The following is a 26,152-nucleotide window of genomic DNA, read 5'->3' as shown; positions in this document are numbered from 1 at the left end:
TGAGGTGGTGCTCGGAATGCGGGTTGATGGATTGGATTGTTGTATCTTATTGTTTCTGTTGTATTTTCGTTGAGGTTGTAACGATTATAAAATTTTGAAATTAATAAGATGAGTATTTTCCTTTATGTTTGAATGTTGTCGTCATGGGAAAAAGAGAAATAGCTCGGGTTTCTATTTTTGGAAGTTTCCATAAATAGAAAGTTTCCACAAAAGGAAAGTTTCCAGAATTAGAAAGTTTCTAAAAGGGGAATTTTTGTGGGAAGTGTTGAGGTAGATCTAGCCGGGAGATACTCGATGGCATCAGGTTTGTTTTGCTCAAGGCCGTGTGGGCCCAACTCATGTGATACCGATAGCTCGATGGACTTTGTGGCCAGAGAGTGGGAGTGGTATGAGGCTTCGGATGACGATCCGAGAGCGTGCTTGAGGGTGACGACCCAAGAGCGGGATATTTGAGACTCCCTGGATACCGTAGCTGTGAGCCGCGGCTTGGCAGTGAGCCGGTATGTCTCGAGGGTTGCGACCCGAGAGCGGGGGGAGTGTGTGTGAGTGACTTCCTGGATGCCGTAGTTTAAGGCGGTTGGCCTGATAGCGAGCCGGCATGATTCGTTGGTTGCGACCACGGACGGGGGAAGCACTGAGTTGTGAGCAAATAGTGTCTTTGATGCGAGTATATTGGCTAGAGGGAGACCTCATGGTTCAGTCGGAGGTGTGCGGGCTGTTGCGACAGTGCACGGGAAACCTTGGCTGACGGTATTTAGTCCGGTCGGGGACGTGCGGGCCGTGTTGACGGTGGCACGGAGGTCCTTGACAGTTGGACGGTTTTGCGGGATTCGAGGACGAATCCTTGTTGGTGGGGGAGAATTGTAACATCCGCGAACCAATTTTTAAGGTTTTGGTGTGGGTGTCGATCGACACCCTTGGTGTATCGATCGACACCATGTTTTCTGGTTTGGTCCGGTTCGTTTTAATTGCTGTTTGGTTCGGTTTGGTTCAAGGAAAATCCCTAAATCGTGTTATAAGTGGAGAAGCGACAAATTAAGGGTTTTAGGGTGTCTTGTCGCCGTTTTCAGAGATAGAGAGAGAGGAGAGAGCCTATTGTGGTGTGAAGGAGATTAAAGGAGAAAGATCAGAATCGTTAGGGTTTGGGAGGAAACAGTTTCGGCATATCAAATCGTTCTCAAAGGTAATGAAATTTGGTAGGTTTATTCCCAAGTCTTTCATCGTAATTCTCCTTTTTACAGATGTAGATTTGGATTTAAACTCGATGAGTTATTGGCAGTTTCGTGAGACACGTTTTCTCAGACGCGAGTTGGGACCATCGGAGATTGTAACTGAGATCGTGGTCTCTTGTGGTGCCTGATCGTGCTGAAATTTTTTGGGAAGCTTCGTGACGTCTAGGGGTAGCTTTTGACCGGAGCGATTTGATTGTTAACGGTTGGTTTTTATTTTAGGGTTTCGTCTTTGAGACTGTTCTTTTCTGATGTTTCTGTCCAGTTTTGCTATAAGTCGTTTTTGGTTGTGTGGCTTGTTGTAGGGCGTTTCTGGGCTGTTTCAGACGTTAGGAGGGTCTCAACTGGTTGTATTGGTTGTTATAATCAGTTGATAAGGTGAGTGCTTGACCATGGTTGATCTAAGCATGAGATCTCTCTTGTTTGGGTGTTTTCTTTGCTGTTTGTGTTGTTTTGTTGCTTGGGTTCGTTGCTTTTGTGATTCCCAGTGATTTCCGAGGTAATTGGGTGAGTTTGAGACGGATTCGAGATGATTTGGAAGGGGAGTTCGACGTTCGTGTTCGCGCAGATCGTGTCTGCAGAAGAGGCATCGGTCGACACTGTTTAGCATCGGTCGACACCATTGTTTGTAGTATCGATCGACACCGTGAGGCATCGGTCGACACTGGTCTCAGCCGAGACTTGTTTTCCTGGTTTGATGTATTGTTGTGTGTTGTTTGTTTTGCTTAAACATGAGGGTCTCATATGCTTGTGTGTATAACCTAGTAGATGGGAGGACGGCCTCACTAAGTATTTATGATAATACTTACGCATCTCAATTGTTGTTTGTGGTGTGCAGGTAAAGGCAAAAGTGTGATCGTGGAATCATGGCGACGAGGAGGAGGATGATCTAGGGTCTCGCTTGTGTGTTATTGGATTTGTTGGTTATGTTGTTGGAACCTTGGTTAGTGTTATGGTAGGTTGCCGGATAGAATGGTTAGGAATGTTATTGTATTGATGATTTGTTGGTTTTGTATTATTGGTATGTTTCCGCTGTGCTTAATGTTATTGCTGGTTTAATGTTGAGTTGTGGTTTGGGTTGGTTAATTAAGTAGTATAGGATGCTTAATTATATATTGTTTTTAATTATTAAAAAAAAAAGGGGTCGGGTTGTTTCAGGTATATTCTGTAATTGACTTACTTAACATCTCCTACATAATATTCGGTTTATTGTTTTTATTCTTTGTAATTAAGATTATCTCCTACGATCTTCCGTGCACACCTAACATATTGTAACAAATTAATATAATTTTTTTATAACCCATTTATAATTTATTATTAAAATTATATAGTCTACAAATTTGAAGTCGTGTACTTCCGTTTTATTAAATAGAGGATTTAATGAAGAAACTTAAATATAGATATTATTTTGATTTAATGGCCTTATGTTAGCACTAAATCGTCATTTTTTTCTTCCTTATTTATAAAACTCCCTACCATAACCGAATTTATAGCTTAAAAACTATATTATTGTTATATGGTTTTGTGGATTCCGATTGAATACTTTGCAAATCTGGAATCCATATCTTCCCTTATTTATAAAAGGCACATTAACAAAACGAACTGATCTTCCCTTATTTATAGGATGCACATTAATTTTTATCTTGATTATAGTTAGGATCTGATAATACGTATAAGTATTTACCTAAATGTGTTTGCAATTTTTCTATATTAATTATATGTTGCCTAACATGTAAATAATTATCAATTAGTTGCTATATTGTAGGGATGTTGGAATTCTAATAGTTATATATATTAGGGATGAATATCTTTTAATGTTTAAAAGAAAAAGCTTATATTTTGGAAAGATCCGATTGTTGTAATCGGTTTAGAATAAATAAAAAAGCTCGACCCGTTGGAAAAAAAAGGAGCACAAATTTGTACTCCAAAAATGTATAGATAGATTTTAACATTGGAGATGCACTACAAGAATAGTTGTGTATAGTCACGATTTTATTTGTAGGTATAACTCATTTTTTGTAGCAAAAAAATATTTGTTACTAATTTGCCGCAAAATAATTTAGTAATTATTTGGTAGTAGCAAATTTTCCATCTGTCACTAATTGTGGTAATTTGCTACCAATTTGATACAAGATAATTTGTAACAATTAGTTACAAATAGCCATACCATTCCATAGCTACTTTGTTACAGTTGGATACCCAAGGTTTTGTCTTAAACTTGTTATCATTTGTTACGCAATGCGTGTAACTAATTAGCTACAATTACCTTCGGGTTCATCGTAATGCCTTGCTTCAATTTGCCTAGGGTATTTGTAGGAAAGTTGCTTCTATTAGCTACAATATTGATAGTAATTGGTATCTACATAGTATATAATGCAGAATAATTTTTGAAAGAGATCATGTGTGATCGTAAAGAAGTAGACTTCAAAGCAATGTATATATTATATACTAGAGTCATAAAAGGTGATATATATATATATATGTATATAGATATATTTTTAATTAATATTAAAACTCCCAAATGGGCTGGGCCTTGGCCTATATCAATTCGGATCCAGTACAAAATTAGGGTTTACAGAAAAACGAAATAGAGCAGCCGCCGGCTAGAGGCGAGCCACCTGACCCCCTACAACCCTCTCGGTGTGCACAACTTCCGACAACTGGCATCGACGTTGGCAGTTCCTGCCCTAGCAAACCGCCAAAACTCTGATCTATCCCCTCCTTTAACCACCAGACCACCGTTGAAACAGAGGAGCCGAGAAGCTCCGGCGATAACCCACTGGCGTCCTCAAACAAGGGGCCTTTACACCGGATCTTCTTCTCCGTTTACCGGAGCCATAACTACACCAAAAAGAGAGAACCAAGCCACCACTGTCGGTAGTAGAGGACCTTTGCTCACTCTTGGATCTTCTTAGTTCAGTTAAGCACAGATTACAAAAGAAAAAAAAGAAGAAAAAACGAGATCTACTTTTTTGTGAACAGGANAAAGAGATCATGTGTGATCGTAAAGAAGTAGACTTCAAAGCAATGTATATATTATATACTAGAGTCATAAAAGGTGATATATATATATATATGTATATAGATATATTTTTAATTAATATTAAAACTCCCAAATGGGCTGGGCCTTGGCCTATATCAATTCGGATCCAGTACAAAATTAGGGTTTACAGAAAAACGAAATAGAGCAGCCGCCGGCTAGAGGCGAGCCACCTGACCCCCTACAACCCTCTCGGTGTGCACAACTTCCGACAACTGGCATCGACGTTGGCAGTTCCTGCCCTAGCAAACCGCCAAAACTCTGATCTATCCCCTCCTTTAACCACCAGACCACCGTTGAAACAGAGGAGCCGAGAAGCTCCGGCGATAACCCACTGGCGTCCTCAAACAAGGGGCCTTTACACCGGATCTTCTTCTCCGTTTACCGGAGCCATAACTACACCAAAAAGAGAGAACCAAGCCACCACTGTCGGTAGTAGAGGACCTTTGCTCACTCTTGGATCTTCTTAGTTCAGTTAAGCACAGATTACAAAAGAAAAAAAAGAAGAAAAAACGAGATCTACTTTTTTGTGAACAGGAGGAGAGATAAGAGAGAGAATGGAGGAACGATTGTCCGAAAAATTCATTTTTGCTAATTCATTCTTATTTGGATCAATGGTGATATTTATAAATGAATGGTGAGCTTTCTCTACAACTTGCTATGATGTGATAATACATTACTGTTGCTACACTATCATCTGTCGAAAACCACTATCTATTCCTCACCATTACTCACTACTTAATTGTGTCTCTGTACCCACTAAAATTGCTACTGTATTCTCTATCGCTATAGTGCTACGAACAACTTGTTGCTACTATTGGCTACACATAAAGCGACGCAAATTGTTACAATTGATTCGTGGCAAATAATGTCGGTTTATAAATAATTTTTTCCTCACAAACAATTACGACAACTCAGGGGCTACAAACTTTTTTGTAACTAACTGAGTAGTAAATCTGCTACAATTATATGTCGTCTCTATTTGTTATTGAATTGCTACAAACACAGACGAATTAGCTACAAAAATTATTCAACCAAATTAAGTAACATTTTATCACAGTCTGTAGTAAATATTTGCTATTACTTATTTTGTAGCTAAATTTTGTAACTATACACAACTATTCTTCTAGTGATGAAATTTATTAGTAATGAGATTATTTATTAAATTATACTAAATATATTAATAATATATTACTAATGTGAGGTGCTTTCACCGCCCTTAATTATTTCTTTATTTTAATTTCACTTTTGCCATTTTCTTCTAGTTATAATTTTGATTTTACTTTTCTTTAAAAAATAAAATAATTACTACTTTATAAGTTGCTAACCCTAATACTCCTCTCTGTTTTTAACGATTCGTTAATTCTCATCAAGCATCGTCTCAAACCCTCTCAATCAAGGTAAATATCATTCGTCTTCATCTTTCATATTAGGTTCTTCATCGTCTGTTCTTCTTCATCGCTGACGTTACCTCTACACTAATATATCTTCATCGTATCGATCTGAAGTTTTTTTTTCTTTGTTTCCTCTCATGCAACAGGTTCTTGTTTCTAAGGAAGATGGTGACGACTTCTGGTTTTTTCGTTAAGGTATGAACCTTTCTTTACTTATCAAAATCTTTCTTTATAACTCTCCTCTGCTTTGATTCAGTTTCTGAATAATTTTTCTTGCTTATATATACGATTCGTTTACACTTTTACAGGGTGGAGGTGAAAGTGATGAAGATGAGAGTGATTTTGAACAAGAGGTTCAGACCGGTAACAACCTTCGTTACCTTGCAGACTGTGATGACTCTGAGTTTTGTGGTGGTACGGATACTAAACGTGTGATAAAGCCAACAGAAGATAAACGTTTTGAGGAGATGACCAACACCGTAGGGATGATTGAGCATTATATGAACATCAATCATTGGGTTTGCGTGCCAGAAACGTTTGAGAAACTCAACAAACAGGTTGAGAAGGTCATGAAGGTTACGAACGCTGTGAAGGCTCCGAGATTGTATATCAAAGCTCTTGTGATGATGGAAGATTTCTTTTTCTTTAATAAACAAGGGCTTGAGGAGGATGATAATAAGAAAACAAAGAAGAAGATGAGTGTTAGTAACTCCAAGGCTTTGAACGCAATGAGACATAAGTTGAAGAAGAACAATGTGCAGTACCAAGAAGATATCACAAGGTTTAGGATGTTTCAAGAAACTGAGGACGGTTATGAGTATGAAGATGAGGTGGAGGAACAACCTGATGATGTTATTGTTTCTTGGGAGACGTTGTTTGGTTTAGATGATGAGGAGATAACTTGGAACATGGTCAACAAGAAGTTCAAAGAAACTGTGGCGGCTCGTTGGAGCAAAAGAAGAAGTGATAGACTTAAACTCAAAACTGGTAAGACTCATGCACAGAGGCTTATGTACTTGACTAAGATCGCCAAGACTCCTGCGCAGAAACTCGAAATCTTGTTTAGCGTTATGTCAGCAGCGTTGGATGTGAGTCCAGGTGGTCTCAACGGATACATGCCGATCAATCTCTGGAAGACATCTGTGGTTAACATGTTTGCCATACTTGACATTCTTGTCAAGTACGATAACATTGTTGTGGATGACACCGTTGAACCTAATGAGAAGGAAACTTCAAAGCCAGTAGACTATGGTGGAACTATTCGAGTCAAGGCAAATTTGGTTGCATTCTTAGAGAGGATTGAGACAGAGTTTTTCAAGAGTTTGCAGTGCATTGATCCTCACACTAACGAGTATGTTACGAGACTGAAGGATGAGCCTATGTTCTTGGTCCTCGCTCAGAACATCCAAGAATACTTGGAGAGAATAGGTGATTACAAAGCTGCTTCAAAGGTAGCCTTAAGACTAGTGGAGTCAATATACTACAAGCCTCAAGAAGTATTTGATGCTATGAGGAAATTGGCTGATGAAGAAATTGAGGAAGCCGAAGAGGAAAGTTCAACTCATCCTCCATTCATTGTTGTTCCGGAGATTGTTCCTCGTGAGCCTACCTTTGCAGAGAGCAGCAGAGCTATGATGGATACTCTTGTGTCTTTTATCTACAGTAATGGAGAAGAAAGGACCAAAGCCAGAGCAATGCTATGTGATATCTATCAACATGCTTTAAATGACAATTTTGTGACTGCTAGAGACCTGTTGCTGATGAGTCATCTCCAAGACAACATTCAATACATGGACATCTCAACACAGATTCTCTTTAACAGGACAATGGCACAACTTGGTCTTTGCGCCTTCCGGGTTGGAATGATAACTGATTCACATAGCTGCCTCTCTGAGCTTTACTCTGGTCATAGAGTGAGGGAGTTGCTTGGCCAAGGTGTCTCACAAAGTCGAGATCAAAACAAGACACCAGAGCAGGTGCTTATAGAGAGGAGAAGACAAATGCCGTACCACATGCACATAAACCTCGATCTATTGGAGGCTGTTCATCTCACCTGTGCCATGCTAATTGAAGTCCCAAACATGGCAGCAAACTCACATGATGCTAACCACAGATTGTTTAGCAAGAACATTCATTTCCTGCTTAAGAAAAGTGAGAAGCAAGCGTTCACTGCACCGCCTGTAACTATACGTGACCATGTCATTGCAGCCACAAGAGCCCTGACCAAAGGGGGATTCCAAGAGGCGTTTGAAGTTTTGAACTCTCTTGATGTATGGAGAGTGTTCAAGAACCGTGACAGCATCCTCGATATGGTGAAAGCTAGGATCATTGAAGTGGCTCTAAGGAGTTACCTGTTCACATACTCGAGCTCCTGCTACAAGTCTGTAAGTCTTGACGAGCTGGCCGAAATATTTGACATCTCTGAGTCACAGGTCCATAAGATTGTGAACAAGATGATGATCAACGAGGAGCTTGATGCAAGATTGGACCAGCCAACTCAATGCATCGTCTTCCATGGAGTGCAACACAACAGATTACAANAGATTCTCTTTAACAGGACAATGGCACAACTTGGTCTTTGCGCCTTCCGGGTTGGAATGATAACTGATTCACATAGCTGCCTCTCTGAGCTTTACTCTGGTCATAGAGTGAGGGAGTTGCTTGGCCAAGGTGTCTCACAAAGTCGAGATCAAAACAAGACACCAGAGCAGGTGCTTTTAGAGAGGAGAAGACAAATGCCGTACCACATGCACATAAACCTCGATCTATTGGAGGCTGTTCATCTCACCTGTGCCATGCTAATTGAAGTCCCAAACATGGCAGCAAACTCACATGATGCTAACCACAGATTGTTTAGCAAGAACATTCATTTCCTGCTTAAGAAAAGTGAGAAGCAAGCGTTCACTGCACCGCCTGTAACTATACGTGACCATGTCATTGCAGCCACAAGAGCCCTGACCAAAGGGGGATTCCAAGAGGCGTTTGAAGTTTTGAACTCTCTTGATGTATGGAGAGTGTTCAAGAACCGTGACAGCATCCTCGATATGGTGAAAGCTAGGATCATTGAAGTGGCTCTAAGGAGTTACCTGTTCACATACTCGAGCTCCTGCTACAAGTCTGTAAGTCTTGACGAGCTGGCCGAAATATTTGACATCTCTGAGTCACAGGTCCATAAGATTGTGAACAAGATGATGATCAACGAGGAGCTTGATGCAAGATTGGACCAGCCAACTCAATGCATCGTCTTCCATGGAGTGCAACACAACAGATTACAATCCTTGGCTTTTCAGTTAACCGATAAAGTCTTGATTCTAGCAGAAAGCAACGAAAGAGCATTAGCGTCTAGAACTAGTGGGGATATGAGCTCAAGGATAAGGGACAAGAGTCAGGACTATGCAGCAGCAAAATCAGAAGACAGAGGTATGCAAATGGATGGCTCAAGCCGTATGGTGAGTCTTAACCAAGGTGTTCTTGCGTAAAGAGGTTGAGGAGAGAGATCTGCAGGCAGTGTTGACCTTAGGCTCTATTAAGACTTTTAACTTTTTAGAAATTTTGCTTTCTTGGAAAGTTTAACTAGTTTAATTTTTGCGTCACTCCTATTGAATAGGAGAAAGATTTTGTTTGTTTCATCACATTGGTTTCTCATGTGCTTGCAGGTCTAGTTTTTGTGAGGTCTTATACTCTCTTTGTTTGCTTAGTTTCTTCGTCCCTTGTTGAAATGTGTTATTGGTCTAAACCCATTGAATAGGTTTGAAGTCTTATTGGTTAGAGCCTTTAGAACTTGGAACTTATGCTTTGTTGCAGGAAACTTAATGTTGTTTTCAGACTTCAGAGTATATTTAACATACATTATCTATGCACTGAGAATCATCAGACGTTTATAAAATGCTTTATTCTTTTAGCTTTGTTATTACAAAGTACAGATGCAGGGCATTAAGAGCACCATTAGTCCTTAGAATGGCTCAGTGAGAATATCATGAAAAAGAGTAAAAGTGATCAAATCTCAAATCTGTGGAACACAGCCACAGGAGTCCAACAAGTAAAGAAAAAACAAACAAGCCTTTCTCCAGCTAGTTCACATATTAGCTTCAGATTTGTTGAGACCAATTCTGGACACTTCCGACCCTAGGCACACCTTCTTTCTTGGCCTCGGAATCCACTTTAAAAGTTACACCACACACCTCACCCGAACTGTCAACCCTTGGTACCGGCTTTAACTCATTTAATGGATGCTCGTAACTCCTCAAGCCTCCCGATGAGGTAAAGAAACATCCTGCGTTATGTATACAAAAAATCAAATCCTAATTCATGTATCCACTAGATCAAAGAACAGTGACATGTCTTCAAAACCCGCAAAATGGTTTGCTACACATACCTTTAGGGAATGGCGCAAAAGATTTACCACAACCCTTCTTCACAGTCTCAACATCATCAGCAACAACGAGATGGCCTTCAGCATCAGTTCCCCAGAAGAGAGGAACACTCCCATCTGCATCCTGCACCGTGCATTATAACCTCAGCATTACAATATGCAGAAACAAGTGTCAAATGGGAAAGAAGCCAAAATTCAAACTCACCCCAGCAAGGAAGACATTTTTTGTGGAGCAGTCAAAGAGCATAAACGCAAATTTCCCATGAAAATCTCTAACAACTTGGTCAGCTGAATACGGACCACGGTCTCTAAGAGTTCTGTAGGCTTCAATCACAATGGTGACCTCAGTGGCTGTTTTGGTTAGTCCATATTGTTGTTTAAGAAATGGAACGTTCTCTATATGTCCTTGGAAGATGCAGAACATATCATCCACCACAGCAAACAATCTATCACACACAAAATTGAATAGAAAAAAATCAAAACTTAATAAATCACATCCTTCCAGTTCCCAACACATTTAATAAAAGACGAGACAAATAAACCATCAAGACATTGTCATCAGACAAACCGACATATCAAATGGCTCAGATTCATTTCACCAAAACAATTAATCTAAACATGTCCTAAAATATCTTTGCAGGGCAAGGAAACAAATCTCTCATATCTAGGATCAGATTGTTCCAAACAAGCCACAGTCACTATCATGACCCATATACGAAATTAGAAAGGACCTGGGAAGGAGAGGGTTCTGTTTCTCGAGGGAGCAAGCGATGAAACCAGAAGATCCGAGATTGATGGTGACAGCGCCAGGATAAACAGAAGAGAAATGGTTCGGCAAGAACCCATCTTTAAGAGCACAAACAGATCCACCCTGTTGACCCTGTAGAGCCTCGGGGGTTTTCGCCACGTTCTTGTCAAAGATCGCCAACATTTTTTCTTTTTCCCGATCACACACAGTTAACACACACACAGCAAGAGCGAGAGCGAGATCAATCAATAGTAAAGTAAATGACTTTAGAATGCGTTGAATGGCCAACCACTTCTTCTTGTGACAACCTTATTTTATAAACTAATGGCAACACTTCATTACGACTTTTTCGTTTCTTGGATAGAGAATCATAGAATTATTCGATTTTTTCCTTTTCCTCCACGTTTTGCAGATATTTGTATGAAACTGTATATTATTTGTGACTTCCTTTTTTAACTCTTTCACTTTAATGGTTGGGCTTTGTCTATGAGGATCTCATAACAAGTTGTGTATGCTAAAACCAAGTTGATGATTGATCGATGAATCAGAAATAAAGCTAAACAAGTTCTTCTCAAGTAAACTGAAGTCAAAGAAAATTGTCGTAAGAAACCAAAAGAACAAAAAAGGGGTGGTCTTTATAAGCTCTTAATAATTAAACTAAAACTGTTTACGATTGTGTTTTGAATTGGTTCACCGTTTCAAACATATAAAAGGACATAAAACCTTTGGTGAGGTTTTTGTTATGTTCAAACTCTGTTGTATGCGACTGACTTGCTGAATAGCTTGCGGATGTAGAGAACCTGAAGCCCACTTGCTGCTGCAAGGAACATGTACTCTCCTACTGTGTAGAATATCACACGCTTTCTTGTGCTCTCATTTGCTGCACCAAATTAACAAAACAAAAACCATCATTCAAAGCAATGTTAGATCGTAAAGGTTGCATCTTTTGACATTGAAACGTATCTAGTTGAGAAACATATTTTCTTTTCCCAAATTCACTATATTGTTATACTGCTTCGGAGCCAGTTACTGGAGTGGTCTGAGGCTGGAACCAAAAAGGGATAAAACAGAAACAGAGAGCATAAGCTGAACGGAGGAGAAGACTTACTATGACGGTGACGAGTGTCACGTGCTTTCAAATACTTCTGCTCAGCAACAACAGATTCCAAAGCCTCTCTCAGCTCAGCTATCTTAACATTTACCGGGTCCAAATGTTCTGTGATAACCATACAACAAAAAGAGAACGAACAAGGCATCACACAAAACAGCACAAACTCAATGCCACGAGATATATCTAAGAAGAGAACCATCATCACACAACAAAGCACATTTTTCTCATTGCATCAATGACAACATGGAATGGAAACGAACCGTCTTTGGCCAAGTCATGCTCATTGGGAATATGACCAACATGAATGTAAAAGGAGACGGTCTCAGGAGTAGAGTAAGGGTTGTGGAAACAAAATTTGTACATCCCACTTCTTGGTGCCTTAAACTCAAACTTATCTCCAGATGTTCCCTTCAATGTTTGTACAATGTTCCCAGCTGGAGACGTCACCTATTTACAAAAACACACATTCCCAATGAATCAACCAACACATTACCCTATACCCCCAACACAATTACAAACCCCCAAACCAATCAAAGATTGAAACTTTCCACAATCCAAATCAAACCCACAATTCTAATCAAACCCTAAATCAATTCCAAGATCAGATCAATTCAAAATTAACCATCGGATTTATCGAAGGAAACACACATCGAAAGCTATGAAATTTGGGGGAAAAGGTAATTAAGTAAAGATCTCTAACCGTGAAATCCAAACCAGGATGATCTGAACCCCAGAAGATATCATGATCAACGACGACGAAGTTTCCAGAAACAGTATCGCCTTCGTAAAGGACGTACTCTTGAACACATTCTTCANGACACATTCTTCGTCGTTCACCGTTACAGAGAGAGATGAGATTTGATTGATCGAATTCAATAGTATCAGACCGATCAGTACAAAGACATGGATCTTCGCTTGTCTTCTCTCCATCTTTTTTCTTCAGATCTTCGATTGAAAATTTTCAGTTTCGGTTTCTCGAGAAAATTCGCCGAGTAGAAGAAGACAAAAAGAGGAAGGAAGTTTTTTATTGCGTTTTTTAGCTGACTAAAACCGGAAATTAAAAACGGTTTATAACGAAACCGTGATATTTTTGAGATTGGTCAACGGTTTTTGGTCTTTACTACTTAAAAGAGTTTGAGATTAAAAAAAAAAGTACTACTTAATTAGTATTAATGATCAGTCTAAATTTATGATTTTTTTTCTTTTTTTTTTTTTTTTCTTCTTTTACAAATATTATTTTGGTTTGGTTCTTTTGTTATAGGTTTTTTTCTTCTTCTGGCCCCTAAAATAGAGTTTAGAGCTTTTCTATAACCCAAGACATGACGATTTCGATTTGTTTTCGAGTAGAATAATTTGATGATAATATCAACACCTAAATCACAATAAAATATTAATATTTTATTTTTTGGGTCAACAATGCCGAAGATTCCCTTTATAAATTCTAAGAAATATTTTTTTCTTCTGGGAAAAAAAATCTAAAGATTCATATTTCCTTTCTTTATCTTTATGTTACCATAGAAATTAGAAAGAAAATAAAAACTGAAGCTTTCTAAATATCATCAGGGTTTTTAGATTTAGAAAGCTTCAGTTTTTTTAGGGAGATTTTCTAAATATGAGAAACATGTAAAATATAAGAGATTTAGGGCTAAGCTAGAATTTGATGGGCCTTATCTACAGCCCGTTATGAGCAATAATACTAATTATTGAACGATTTTAGTAGACAAAATTTTATCAAACCACTTATGAATTATGATGACTATACAACCAACATTTCAACAAGACGGACCTCCAAACCTTTAAGGTTCATCAAATGCTCTCTACAAAAAAACAAGAAAACAAAACATTTAATTCTCGGACCTAAGGAAAAAATAGTTAATGCTCTCTCACAAAAATAATAAATACTAAAAAACAATTAATGCTGCCTCTTAATCCTTCTCTAATTCTCTTTAAATATGATACGTTACGGATTCCTTCCTCTGCAACCTAAATATCTCCGAATCATTTCATCTTCTTTACCTTGTTGATTGGTCCGATGACGCACACCAGTGTTGATGCACGCCTTGAAGCACTTGAGAAGAGTCGTGATAAACTGACTGCTGACACAAATCGTCGTTTATCCATCATTGAAAATGATCTAGATTGCTTGACTGAGACGGTTTTAGGGAGTAATTGCACATGTCCAGGTCCAGCGACGGTTGGGGCATTGGGAGCAACTGCTGTAGGAAATAGCACACAGCACATCTCCCCTTATCACTACGTCGTCTCCCCTTATCAGCAACTGGCGGCTCTGTTTAACTTTAACCCTAAGGTTTTCTTCGACTTTACCGTCGGCGGCAGACCAGCTGGTCGGATCGTGATGGAGCTCTACGCTGACACGACGCCAGTAACGGCGGAGAACTTCAGGGCACTCTGTACCGGAGAGAGAGGCATAGGAAAGACTTATGGTAAGCACTCCACTACAAGGGAACAACCATCGACGGTATTAAACCACGTTTCATGTGGACTGGTGGAAATATCGTTGGCTCGTCCACAAAGGCAGGCGACTCGATTTACGGAGGTGTATTCAGGAACGAGAACTACATCAAGAGGCACGACCGTCCTGGTGTCCTCTCCATGGCCGTCGGTGATCCACACACCAACGCATGTCAATTCCAGATTGTCTTGGAAAAGTTCCCGCTTCTCGATGGTGTGCACGTCGTGTTCGGCCAAGTTATTGCAGGATTCGACGTCATCAGGAGCATTGAAGACGAGGTGATCAGAAATTTTAATAACATTCCTTCCAAGCCCGTGGTTATCGCAGACTGCGGTCAGCTTTCACAGAGAACCATTTGATCCCTCCTACTACTATGACTAGAAAGCCTATAATTATTGGTGCAGGCCCTGTCTTGTTTTCTTGTTTAACTTTGGTCTGTTTTTTTGTTCTTTTATGTCGTTTGGATTTTGAGTTTGGTATTGTGTTACCTTATCGTATTTTGTCACCATTGAACAATAATAACTAAGCACCTACTATTTGCTACTACTAGAATATGTTCATGTGATTGTGGAGAAAAGTGACTTTGGTATGTGTAGTACCTTCAAAGCTTATATAGGGTTTATGAGCTCGGAAGAATGACCTTAGAAATGAGAGAATCTCACTTTAGCTAGTAAATGTAATGTAGAACATTCTCTAATGCACATTTAACAGACAGTTTTTGATTGCTGTAATTTTGTAAAAACGATTCATTTGTGCAGATAAATTAAATCTATTGATATCAACACATATGTCTCATAATTTACAAACAATACAGTGCCAAAATCCAAAATAACTGAAGCTTGTTACATAAAAGTCAAGAGGATACAGTGTTAAAGAACAGCTGAAGCAGACAAAAGAAACAAAGAAGAATGAGTTCTCTCTCTCTCTCTGATTCAGTTTCTCATTTCCCTTAACTCGTGGCTTTACCGGTAACTTTCTGGGCAATCCAACCGAGCCCATCATACAACCCTTCTCCAGTAACCGCACAACTTGCTTGAATATGCCAATCATGGTTCTTGATACTGTGAAGGTTAAGTGCATCCGTGATCTCAGCAGGAGTCATCGCATCTTTCAGATCCTGTTTGTTTGCAAAAACAAGTATGACCGAGTTTTGAAGATCCTCGTGACCAAGAATCCTAGCGAGCTCATCTTTCATGAAAGAGATTCGAGCTCTGTCTGTGCTATCGATAACCACAATCACAGCATGTGTTCTACGATAGTACGTCGCCCATGAAGTTCTTAGTCTATCTTGCCCACCAAGATCCCAAACCTAAAAGACAACATATCATAAGTAACATCGCATCAAATCTTCAATTTTCCAAAGCATCAAGGAAACGATTCAAAGCTCTATGCACCAAAGACGTCTGATTTATAAGTCTAGTAACGTTTATATGCATCAATTCAGTTTTGGCATACAAGAACACATGTAAAAGGCCATAAAACAGAGATCGTTTCATCAGTGACCATAGCTTTGACAATTGCATAAAAACTAAGCCACGAAGAAATAACAAATAGTTCTTCTGAGATAACAAACAAACCAGACTAATACAGCCATCTACACAGATTTGCTATATGAAACCATAAATCACAAGTATCAAACATATGAAAACGACGTTCAACAGTATGAGCTTCTAGATCAATCATGTCAAGACAATAACACAACAAAAGATTGCAAATTCAAGGAAAAGCCATAAAGATTCAAACTTCTATACCTACATCCCAAGATTCAAACCTGAAACAGAACCTAAGAAACATGAGATTCGAAACAAATAAAGAAAGAGTGCAGTAGTACCTCGAAGCGGTTATTCTTGTAGACAAGCTCTTCAACATTGCTACCAAGTACCAACAGTAGGATGAGTAAACAAGCTCATGAAATTTATTCTACAAACAGTGAAATCAAGCAACAAACCCAAGTCAGAATTTTTTTTTTAACCCTTTTAGTTGTTTTTAAAAAAAAAAATTATTTCAAATCTGATATTTACAGAAATTTGCTACAGGAAACCAAACCATATATATATCGCACATGAGAAAAAGCAATCCAATAATCAAGAAACATAGAATAAAAAAAAGATTCTAACTTCTATCTCCCATGTCCCAAGATCAAACCTTCGATCAATACGCAACCAAATCCAATTCAATACTCAACAGTCAAAAAGCGAGAAAATCTTGTAAGGAACCTCTTAGAGCATACTGTCGGAAACGTATCTATTTTGAGAAACATATTTTCTGTTCCAAATTCACTATATTGTTATACTGCTTCGGAGCCAGTTACTGACTGGTCTGAGGCTGGAACCAAAAAGGGATAAAACAGAAACAGAGAGCATAAGATGAACGGAGGAGAAGACTTACTATGACGGTGACGAGTGTCACGTGCTTTCAAATACTTCTGCTCAGCAACAACAGATTCCAAAGCCTCTCTCAGCTCAGCTATCTTAACATTTACCGGGTCCAAATGTTCTGTGATAACCATACAACAAAAAGACAAGGAACAAGGGCATCACACAAAACAGCACAAACTCAATGCCACGAGATATATATATAAGAAGAGAATCATCATCACACAACAAAGCACATTTTTCTCATTGCATCAATGACAACAATGCTCAATATATCAAGGAACGGAAAACGAACCAACAATACAAAGACATGGATCTTCGCTTGATTTGATTGATCGAATTCAATAGTCTCAGACCAATCAATACAAAGACATGGATCTTGGCTTGTCTTCTCTCCATCTTTTTTTCTTCATATCTTCGATCAGAAAATTTTCAGTTTTGTATTCTCGAGAAAATTCGCCGAGTAGATGAAGAAGACAAAAGAGAGGAAGGAAGTTTTTTATTTTGTTTTTGGCTGACTAAACCGGAAATTTCAACCGGTTTATAACGAAACCGTGATATTTTTGAGATTGGTCAACGGTTTTTGGTCTTTACTACTTTAAAGAGTTTGAGATTAAAAAAAAAAAATACTACTTAATTAGTACTAGGTTGGGACGTGTGGGGTTATGTTTATAAACAAAATAAATTTTGTACATATAATCAAATTTATACTAATTGAAATTTTAATTTGATATTTGGTTTGGTTTATTAATGTTTTAAAATTTAAAATAATAATGATTTCATAAGTATCTTAAAATTTGGAACAACATAACGGTTGGACTGGTAACAAATTAAATCAAATAAATAATTGGTTAGATTCTATTAAATTTGTGAATTATCAAATTGGATATATAACCGCTAACAGCGATGAAAACCCGTTTGAAACATATACAAATATTTAGGATGGCCGTAACTTTCTTTTCATTTTGTCAAGTTCCATTATATACTACATCCGTTCTCAAATTTCCGTTGCATAACAGAAAGCATTCTCAATATGGGACATTCCAGATATGGGGAAAAATTGTATTTCCGATTGAAAACGGGAGGGGACCGGACGAAAACATAAATTTTAGAACTCCCGTATGAAATAAACATAAATATAATTCATAGTATATCTATATATCATATGTTTTAATAAAAATATTACAAAATTAATTGACTTCTTTATTCTTACTATTTTATATATGTTTCACCTATATTAGATTATGTTTTCTTAAATACTTTTAGCTGTTATAGAACATATTTTATGCATTTTTATTTTTATTTTATTTTGAATTTAATCTTTAATAGAACATGTCAAGAATTAAAATTATTTATTTAGTATGTGTAAACATATTTATATAGTATAACGTCATTAATCCAAAATTTTGTCATTTTGGTTTATGAATATTTGGGTGTTTGAGTGTTAATCAGTACTTTAAGATTTGGATTAGAAATTTTTATACTTGAATTATACTATGAGTCATCGTTACCTTGAATGTTTCATTAGAGATTCAAGGTAACCATGACTTAAAAGTCTATAAAATTTTAAAAAGTATTGAGATTAACACTCAAACACTCAAATTTCAAGGAAAATTTTAATAGACTTTTTAAAGATAACATGACTTAAAAACAAATTTCAAGGTGCTCATGTTATAAAATTTTACTGCCATGTGTGTTTTTCTGTTTTCTTTTCCATATACATCCCAAATTATAGTGTCATTTTAATAAAAACTGTTAACATCATATATTTGTAAAAATAAGTAAATAATAGTATAATTTAATACATATAGCTGATTACAATATAGTCATTGAGGATTAATTGTACTTATATAGTTTATGTATACGTACTCCTTGCTGTATTTGCTGGTTTCAAAAGTTAATTAATGTTAATGCAAACCTCAACTACATACTCTAATAAGAATTTCTTACTGAGGTTTCTTAAATAAATATATATAAAAACTAAAGAAAACAAACACTAATATAGTATTTTGTGACTTATCGGATTCATATCAAAAATATGGACTTCTTTTAAGCAATCAAATGTAATTTTCTTATTTTGCAGATGCTATGTCAATTGGATGAACATCCGACATCCGTTCATACTACAATCTTCTCTATACAATCTCTAGGTAGAAAATGTATGCTTTCAAAAAAAATCTTGATTTATATATGTTTATATACACGACAGAAAATTATAAATTCAACAAATCATAAGAATCATAAATCATAAACTGGACATAATACATAGTATTGGCGAACTAAAAATATAATATAGCAGATGTTAGCAAGGTATATTATGCAAACTCAATACAAATACATTTTTTTTTTTTTGCAAAACAAAGAGATATAAAAATAGTGCTAGAGTGGTGTATAACTGTATATGTATGTGAATGTTAGGTCGATTTCTCTATTTATAAGCTGGAAAGAGTAAACATTTTTACTTTTACGTTTAAAACTAAAAAATCTATATAAAATCTTTTAAAAACTTATTTAGTTTTCAGTTGAAGTATTTATAAAATATGTTTGAATCTATATGGATGATTAGATTTTGATTTTGAATTAATTGTCTTGATTTTCCTATTATAACGATGAGTAAATATATAAGGTTAGTTTTAGAAATAATCCATAAATTTTAGTAATTTGGTAAATAATTACTGATTTTATTTCAAGATTTCTTAAAATAAATCATCTATTTAAATTTAAGTTAAGTTATTTTCATAAATGCTTTGAAATTAATTAGATTCATTTGTTATGGAAATCTTGTTAAATAATAGTTACATTTTTGGTATGTTATTAATTACGGAAACTCTTATTATTTTATAAAATTTTAATAAACATATAAATTCAAGGAATTATTAATAGAAATAATTTCGTTTTTCTTATAATATTTTTTGTAATCTTGTTGGCTTTAATTTCATTTAGAAAACTATACATGTTTAATATTTAATTTAGAAAACTATTTGGAAACCTTAATATATTCGAAATTAATTATTTATGCTTTATACCCATATCAAAAAGTAGATACGAAATCTATAACCAATTATAAAAAGTTAATTATTTATTTCTTTAATGGTTGATATCATTGTTTTAGGGAAGTTTAATTTTTATTTTATTTTTATGCAAATGGGACTGTTTGGCAACATGTATATATGTTATATATATATATATATATATTTTTTTTTTTTTTATCCCTAAGTGTACTCCCCAATCATTAGTATATATTTATGATCAGTCTAAATTTATGATTTTTTTCTTCTTTTTAGCAGAATAATAGAATTGTTAACATTATACAATTACTAGATAAGGGTATGCACGATGTACGGCTTTAAAAATTGTTGTAGAAAATAAATCTTAAATCTTAAACAAATTTTTAAAAATATAAAAAGAAATTTTATTTTCTAAGTTAAATATATAAATAATTGTAGTTAGAGAAAAAATCATATTTGTATTTACCTTCATACACATATTTATATTTATATATATTTAATATATAATAACAATTATTACAATAATTTAAAGATAAATTATATCCCACCAAAAATTTTCCTAAATACTCATCATTACGAATATTATTATTGCCAAACTTTAAAAACATTATACCACATATTTTACATGCAAAGAGTTCATCAAAGCAACATCTAATTAGTAAGCATATACAATTTTACTCTATGTTTTACCATTAAAAATATGTTCTTAACACCCAAAATTATTTTATTGTTAAAGTATGCTCTTTATCACCACCTATAAAATATCTTCTGAACAAATTGTTGAGAATGTAAGAGAACTAAAGCAACCTACCATCCATTAATTAGCAAAAGATAATAAAATAACCAAATTGTACAGATTGAGTACAAGACAGTGATTCAAATTAGGTAAAACACATAAATAAAATTAAGGGAAATGGTGGATGAAGAGGCAAATATTGAACTCATGGTTGACACAAATAGTGAGAAAGTCTTCTCGATATGCAACTAAAGCAAGTCTAACTGAAACAACACCATTTCGTTTCAGCCGCAACAATCTCGGCTTGTTGTCAAATTGAAGACCGGTTTCTTTTTTTTCCTCATGGGCTCACAATTAAAGTCCAGAATTTGTAGTCTCACTAACTATTTTTGACCTAATTAATGCTTCATCTTCTCCCCGACGGCCTCCTATTGGGAAACACATAACCAACAAAACAAAACAAAAAAAGAAAGAAAGAAGAAAACATCAAAGAAATGGAGGAGACGGATCGAGATATTGTTAACATTGAAATGAAGGGTCCTACGACGATCACGTATGGGAACGACAGCGGTCTTAGAATTAGTAGCGGAAGCATACGGATTCACATCACAGGACCCATCACTATTGTAAATGCTTCACAAGGGAACCCTACTCGAGTACATCCTCAACCTCAAGCTCTTGTGCCTGATCATTTCGCCTATCAAGCTCCTGTGTGGCCGAATGCTTCACAAGGGAACCCTACTGGAGTGCATCCTCAAGCTCTTGTGCCGCCGGATCATTTCACCGAAATAGGTTCTGCTCGTCCTCCCTTGAGCCCTCTTAAATCCTTTTCCCTTCTCTTGAGCCCTCTTCTTGTCACTCTCAGCCCTAGCCCTAGCCATAGTCAAGGCCTTCTTGGGTTTGTTCCAGCTCCTCTCAGCCCTCCTCTCCTTCCTCCTTCGAGTCATCGTGCCTTAGGGTTTGGTACAACTCCCTTGAACCCTCCTCTCATTCCTCCTCTACACCCTTGTGGCTTAGGGTTTGCTCCAACTCCCCTCAGCACTCTTCCCCTTCTGGTTTTTGGTGGTGTTTTCCTAGGTCAATCTCTCAACCCAAACATTGGTTTATCTCTCACTTCCATCGGCCCTCATGAGAATCTTCCGGCTCCTCCACTTCCATCTGAGGTTGCTGATCATATTACCTTTTCTCCATTTGTTGGTGATGATTTTATTGATGAAGCCATTAATGACAACTTTTGGGATAATGATATTCCTGCTCCTGCTGCTATTCATGCTATCACAGGTAGAGTTTGTTTGAATCTTTTCTAGTAATTTCTTGATTTAGTTTCTAGTTTATTCAAAAATTTTCTTGATTGATTGTTTGATTTAGATTTTGTTTGAATCTGATATGTGATTCTCATTGTTACAGCGAGAATCCGAAGTGTGATGGGAGAAACAGGGAGCTCTCGGAGCCAGATATCTTGTATGTGTTGAAGAATTTTACAATCCCAATTACTTACCCATTCGAAATGCAGCCAACGAGAGGAATTTACATGTACCCAAAAAAATATATGAAGGGCATTAGAGATGGATATACCTTTGTCGAGAATATGCACAAATACATTGGAAAAGTGATAATGATTTGTTTATCTTGTCTCATAGGTTAATTTATCATTATAATTTTTGTAATTCTTTCTCATCATCCTTGTCGGTTTTATTTTTATACTAGGTTGAGTCATTGCATGAGATTATTGTATTAATATTTTTTTTGGTTAAAAGTCATTAGAACTAAATTAATTTAAAAAAAAAATTCGAGAAACTTTACAATTTGAAGATCATACCAACAAAGTCTATTTGTATCGAGAAACTTTGTTTTTTTTGGTTAAAAGTCATTCATTAGAGTTTTAGAATTTTTTTATTTGTATTCATTAACTATATAGTTAAATTTAAATGATCAGCTTATCCTTTTCTAAATTATGAACAATTTAAAAAACCTTTTAAAAGTTTAAATTATTATATTATTGATGTCTTTATTGAATTTAAATTGTATTATAGTTTATACTATTTGTATTCTATAATTAGGACATGTTATTTTGTGATGTAACCAAAATGCAATACATTTACTGTGGAATTTGTGATTGTAAAATAGAGTGTTGATATTTTGAGTTCCTCGTAGATCTTGAAAACAAGTTGAACATTATCCTTCTTCATATTGGGTGGATTGCCGTTGTGTTATTTATAGGTCTTATATTACAGCTTCCATATCAAATGTTTTTGTTGCATTTGGATTGTGGTATTCACTTTCAAAGAAGACGTTGAGTGGTTGTGGGTTAGCTGGTCCAAATGATAGGATAGATGCATGTATTCATGAAAGATAATATAAAAATTGGCTATGTTTCTGAAATGTGGATTGTTGGAATATGGGATTGTGTAACTGATATTGTTTTTTTTGTCGGTATTTGAGCTTTATATTAAAGTGTGAGTTTAGGAGAGTTTAGATATTACTATATTTTATGGAAATCTTTGGTAATTTAGTTTGGAGATAAGAATAAGGTAGGACTTCAATTAAGCATAGATGCCATTAGAGAAAACTTTTTAATTTTAAAATCTAAGATAGTTGTATGTAAGTTGTAATATGGTGTTTTTGAAAATGTTTGTTTTAGGGAAAAAAGAGATGTATCTTCAAAAAAAAATGTAAGATACATATCATATAGTATCTAAAGTTAAAATTTAGAATTAAGCTTTTATAATAATATTAAATTTTGTTTTTTTGACACATACAACAACAACAACCAACCAACAAAAAAACACAAAAATGTATAATATTTAAGAAAGAGTGAAAGATAACGAGAAAATGAGTATTCATAGGATGGGAAGTCATGGGAGTTAAAATTTAGAAACAAAAAGTATGAAAGTTAATTGTACTTTATTATGTGTTGAATAAAATTGAATAGAGAAATATAGTTAATGCAAATTTATTTTATTTCAGTTTTATATTAAAGTGTGAGTTAAATGTATATGATTAAATGTGCTTTATTTATGGTTTAATTGATTTTTTTTATTTGAGCTTTATATTAAAGTGTGAGTTAAACTTCTATGATTAAAGTGTTTTATTTGTGATTTAATTGGAGAATTTTTTCTATATTAAGCCATGAGTTAAATTAAATGTGTATTATTTAATTTTTTTTCTATATTAAGTCATGAGTAAAATTAATTTTTTTTTTGTGGTTTATTTGAAAAAAAATTATTTGTTCAATGACAAAATGTGTTTTATTTATGGTTTAATTGGAAATATTTTTTTTGTTTTATATTAAAGTTTGAGTTCAATTCATAATCAAACTTTTAAAATAATATTTATTTCATTTTTTTAACACATACAACAATAACCAACCAACCAACCAACAAAAAAACACAAAAATGTATAATATCTAAGATGAAGTGAAAGAGGATGAAAGAATGAAAAATGAGTATTTAAAGGATGAGAAGTGATGAAAGTTACAGTTTAGAAATTAAAAAGTATGGGAGTTAATTCTAATTTATTGTGTGTTGAATAAAATTGAGTGGAGAAATAAATTTAATGCAAATTTATTTTATTTTAGTTTTAATATTAAAGTGTGAGTTAAATGTATATGATTAAATGTGTTTTATGTTTTGATTGATTTTTTTTATTTTATTTTAGATTTATATTAAAATATGAGTTAAATTTATATTATTAAAAGTGTTTTATGTATAGTTTAATTGGAAATAATTTTATCAATTTTATATTATAGTGTGAGTTAAATTTATATGATTGAATGTATTTATTTGTGGTTTCATTAGAAATAGTTTTTTAGTTTCATATGACAAAATGTGTTTTATTTATGGTTTAATTGGAAATATTTATTTTATTTTATTTCAATTGTAATATTAAAGTGTGAGTTGAATGTATATGATTAAATGTGTTTTATTTATTTTTTTGATTGAACCTTTTTAGCTTTATATTAAAGGGTGAGTTAAATTTAAATGATTGAATGTGTTTTATTTGTGGTACAATTGGAAATGCTTTTTTCAGTTTTATATTAAATTGTGAGTTAAATGTATAAGATAAAATGTGTTTTACTTTATTAAATTCTCTACCATATTCAGGAACTAAGCTCGCTTTCAAAAAAAATTCTGGATGGTTACCTTCACCAATGACACATATACTAGTAAGCCGCAAACAGTACTCAAAAGGTCTTAGACTTGCTCGTTGTTTTAAGGAAGGGATAAAGGTACAATGGGATGTGATTTGTGAATGAGAACGAAGAAGAAGGCGTAACAAAAGAATACATCAGTGGTCATACTTATAAATAATATTGACCGTTTAAAATATATACAAGAAATAGAGAAACTACCACACGCTCGCATTAAAACAGACGAGGATATGAAAGACTTCCTAAAATTTATGTGTATAGCCCTAAGCTAGCTAGCCTGTTTAAAAGGACAAAGGACATTAACATTACCATTCAGAAACAACATCCTCGTTACGCTACGCACTGCGTAGTAAGACAGACACAAAGACATAATTCTCAGGCATGCGATGGATACAACAAACATATGAAACTGAAATCAAGCATCCTACAAAAGAAGTGGAGATCATTCCCCTGAAGAGAGAGAAGAGATTTAATTTTTATTGCGTTTTAGCTTACTAAACCGGACATTAAAACCGGTTTATGAACTGTGAGATTTTTAGAAATGGTCAACGGTTTTTCGTCTTCATTATTTTAAAGAGTGAGATAAAAAAAAGTACTAGTATTATATTTATATTAATGATTTAAGTATAATTTATAAATAAATGGGTCAGAATAATATAACTATTGACATTACTTAAAATTTGATTTTGGTTTGGTTCGGTTCGGTTGGATTTGTTATAACACAAGACATGACGGTTTCAATTCGTTTTGGAGTGGTTAATTTGATGATAACACCACCTAAATCACAAACAATACACGAAAAAATTATGCTAATATATCAGTCTTTACTTTTACAAATTATTTTCTTCTCTATATTGAGTCAGTCAACAATGCCAAAGTACTTTTAAATTCTAAGAAATAATTTTTTTTTCATTGGGAAAAATGTTTAAGATTCATATTTCCTTTCTTGATGTTACCACTGAAAGAAAAGAAAATAACAATGAAGCTTTCCAAATCTCACCCATGCCATCAAAGAACTTACAACCATCAAAATGTCAATTACTTCTTTTTTATTCATATAAAAGAGGTATGAATTTTAAAGTTATTGAAATTTTGAAATAACCGTAAGAAAAAGAAAAAACTAACGGAGCTACGATCGGCCACATAGAAAGGGACAAAGAGAGAGAACAGTCACGGACTTGGACGGAGGTACGTATGGGCCTGTCTGGACTGGATCCCAACTCAGCTAAGTTCCAAAAGCAAAAGAGATGTGTAATGAATGAAAAAAAAAATCTTTCTAGAAACGAAAGCAATGTTGAGTTTTGTTTTGAGCCACATGTTTTTAGGTTAATGGAGAGAATCTTATTTTACGTGCTTTAACCAATCCCAGTTGGCCAAAAAAGTGAGAAGAAGCTGGTGACGAAGAAGGAGACCACGTCGATGAGTACTTGTTCTTTTTCCTTCAAAAGTTAAATTTATTTATGCGTGGGGACAATGTAAGCAACGTGGTTCCTTTAACTATCGCAGCTTCCTCTTT

At 35.1% G+C, this 26,152-nt stretch overlaps 4 protein-coding genes and 1 pseudogene across 4 annotated transcripts; 2 read left to right on the top strand and 3 right to left on the bottom strand.

Annotated features, from left to right (window-relative positions):
• LOC104746755 (eukaryotic translation initiation factor 3 subunit C) lies at positions 5,829-9,438 on the top strand. The gene is made up of 3 exons (XM_019236723.1): positions 5,829-5,858; positions 5,972-7,598; positions 8,334-9,438. The coding sequence occupies exons 1-3, from the start codon at positions 5,829-5,831 to the stop codon at positions 9,140-9,142; spliced, it is 2,466 nt and encodes an 821-aa protein (XP_019092268.1). The 3' UTR covers positions 9,143-9,438.
• LOC104746754 (stem-specific protein TSJT1) lies at positions 9,531-11,121 on the bottom strand. Its single transcript, XM_010468277.2, has 4 exons — positions 10,767-11,121; positions 10,241-10,481; positions 10,039-10,159; positions 9,531-9,936 (listed from the first exon to the last, which is right to left on the bottom strand). The coding sequence occupies exons 1-4, from the start codon at positions 10,964-10,966 to the stop codon at positions 9,752-9,754; spliced, it is 747 nt and encodes a 248-aa protein (XP_010466579.1). The 5' UTR covers positions 10,967-11,121; the 3' UTR covers positions 9,531-9,751.
• LOC104746753 (transmembrane emp24 domain-containing protein p24beta3) lies at positions 11,335-12,943 on the bottom strand. The gene is given in 5 exon segments (XM_010468276.2): positions 11,335-11,663; positions 11,892-11,999; positions 12,155-12,341; positions 12,595-12,720; positions 12,723-12,943. Coding segments are annotated over 5 exon segments (657 nt in total). The 5' UTR covers positions 12,825-12,943; the 3' UTR covers positions 11,335-11,529.
• On the top strand, positions 13,869-14,891 carry LOC104746752 (annotated as a pseudogene).
• Positions 15,143-17,141, bottom strand: LOC104748452 (ADP-ribosylation factor-like protein 5). The gene is made up of 4 exons (XM_010470091.1): positions 17,099-17,141; positions 16,756-16,863; positions 16,199-16,272; positions 15,143-15,676 (listed from the first exon to the last, which is right to left on the bottom strand). Exons 1-4 carry the CDS (start codon positions 17,139-17,141, stop codon positions 15,317-15,319), a joined length of 585 nt encoding a protein of 194 aa, XP_010468393.1. The 3' UTR covers positions 15,143-15,316.

Source organism: Camelina sativa, chromosome 15 (genome assembly GCF_000633955.1).
Source record: "Camelina sativa cultivar DH55 chromosome 15, Cs, whole genome shotgun sequence".
Classification (NCBI taxonomy): Eukaryota; Viridiplantae; Streptophyta; class Magnoliopsida; order Brassicales; family Brassicaceae; genus Camelina; species Camelina sativa.
This window is presented reverse-complemented; position numbering and strand designations above follow the sequence as displayed.

What these genes read in the sequence shown, in the direction of transcription:
- LOC104746755 (XM_019236723.1), top strand. Translation starts at nt 5,829, where the DNA reads ATGGTGACGACTTCTGGTTTTTTCGTTAAG. An exon ending in CTTCTGGTTTTTTCGTTAAG is followed by an intron (nt 5,859 to 5,971) that starts GTATGAACCTTT and finishes ACACTTTTACAG; the next exon opens with GGTGGAGGTGAAAGTGATGA. An exon ending in GAGGGAGTTGCTTGGCCAAG is followed by an intron (nt 7,599 to 8,333) that starts GTGTCTCACAAA and finishes TGCTTGGCCAAG; the next exon opens with GTGTCTCACAAAGTCGAGAT.
- LOC104748452 (XM_010470091.1), bottom strand. Translation starts at nt 17,141, where the DNA reads ATGGAGAGAAGACAAGCCAAGATCCATGTCTTTGTATTGATTG. An exon ending in TGACACTCGTCACCGTCATA is followed by an intron (nt 16,273 to 16,755) that starts GTAAGTCTTCTC and finishes AAATTTCATGAG; the next exon opens with CTTGTTTACTCATCCTACTG. An exon ending in ACAAGAATAACCGCTTCGAG is followed by an intron (nt 15,677 to 16,198) that starts GTACTACTGCAC and finishes GTTGTCTTTTAG; the next exon opens with GTTTGGGATCTTGGTGGGCA.
- LOC104746754 (XM_010468277.2), bottom strand. Translation starts at nt 10,966, where the DNA reads ATGTTGGCGATCTTTGACAAGAACGTGGCGAAAACCCCCGAGGCTCTA. An exon ending in CAGAACCCTCTCCTTCCCAG is followed by an intron (nt 10,482 to 10,766) that starts GTCCTTTCTAAT and finishes TGTGTGTGATAG; the next exon opens with ATTGTTTGCTGTGGTGGATG. An exon ending in AAAATGTCTTCCTTGCTGGG is followed by an intron (nt 10,160 to 10,240) that starts GTGAGTTTGAAT and finishes TGCACGGTGCAG; the next exon opens with GATGCAGATGGGAGTGTTCC.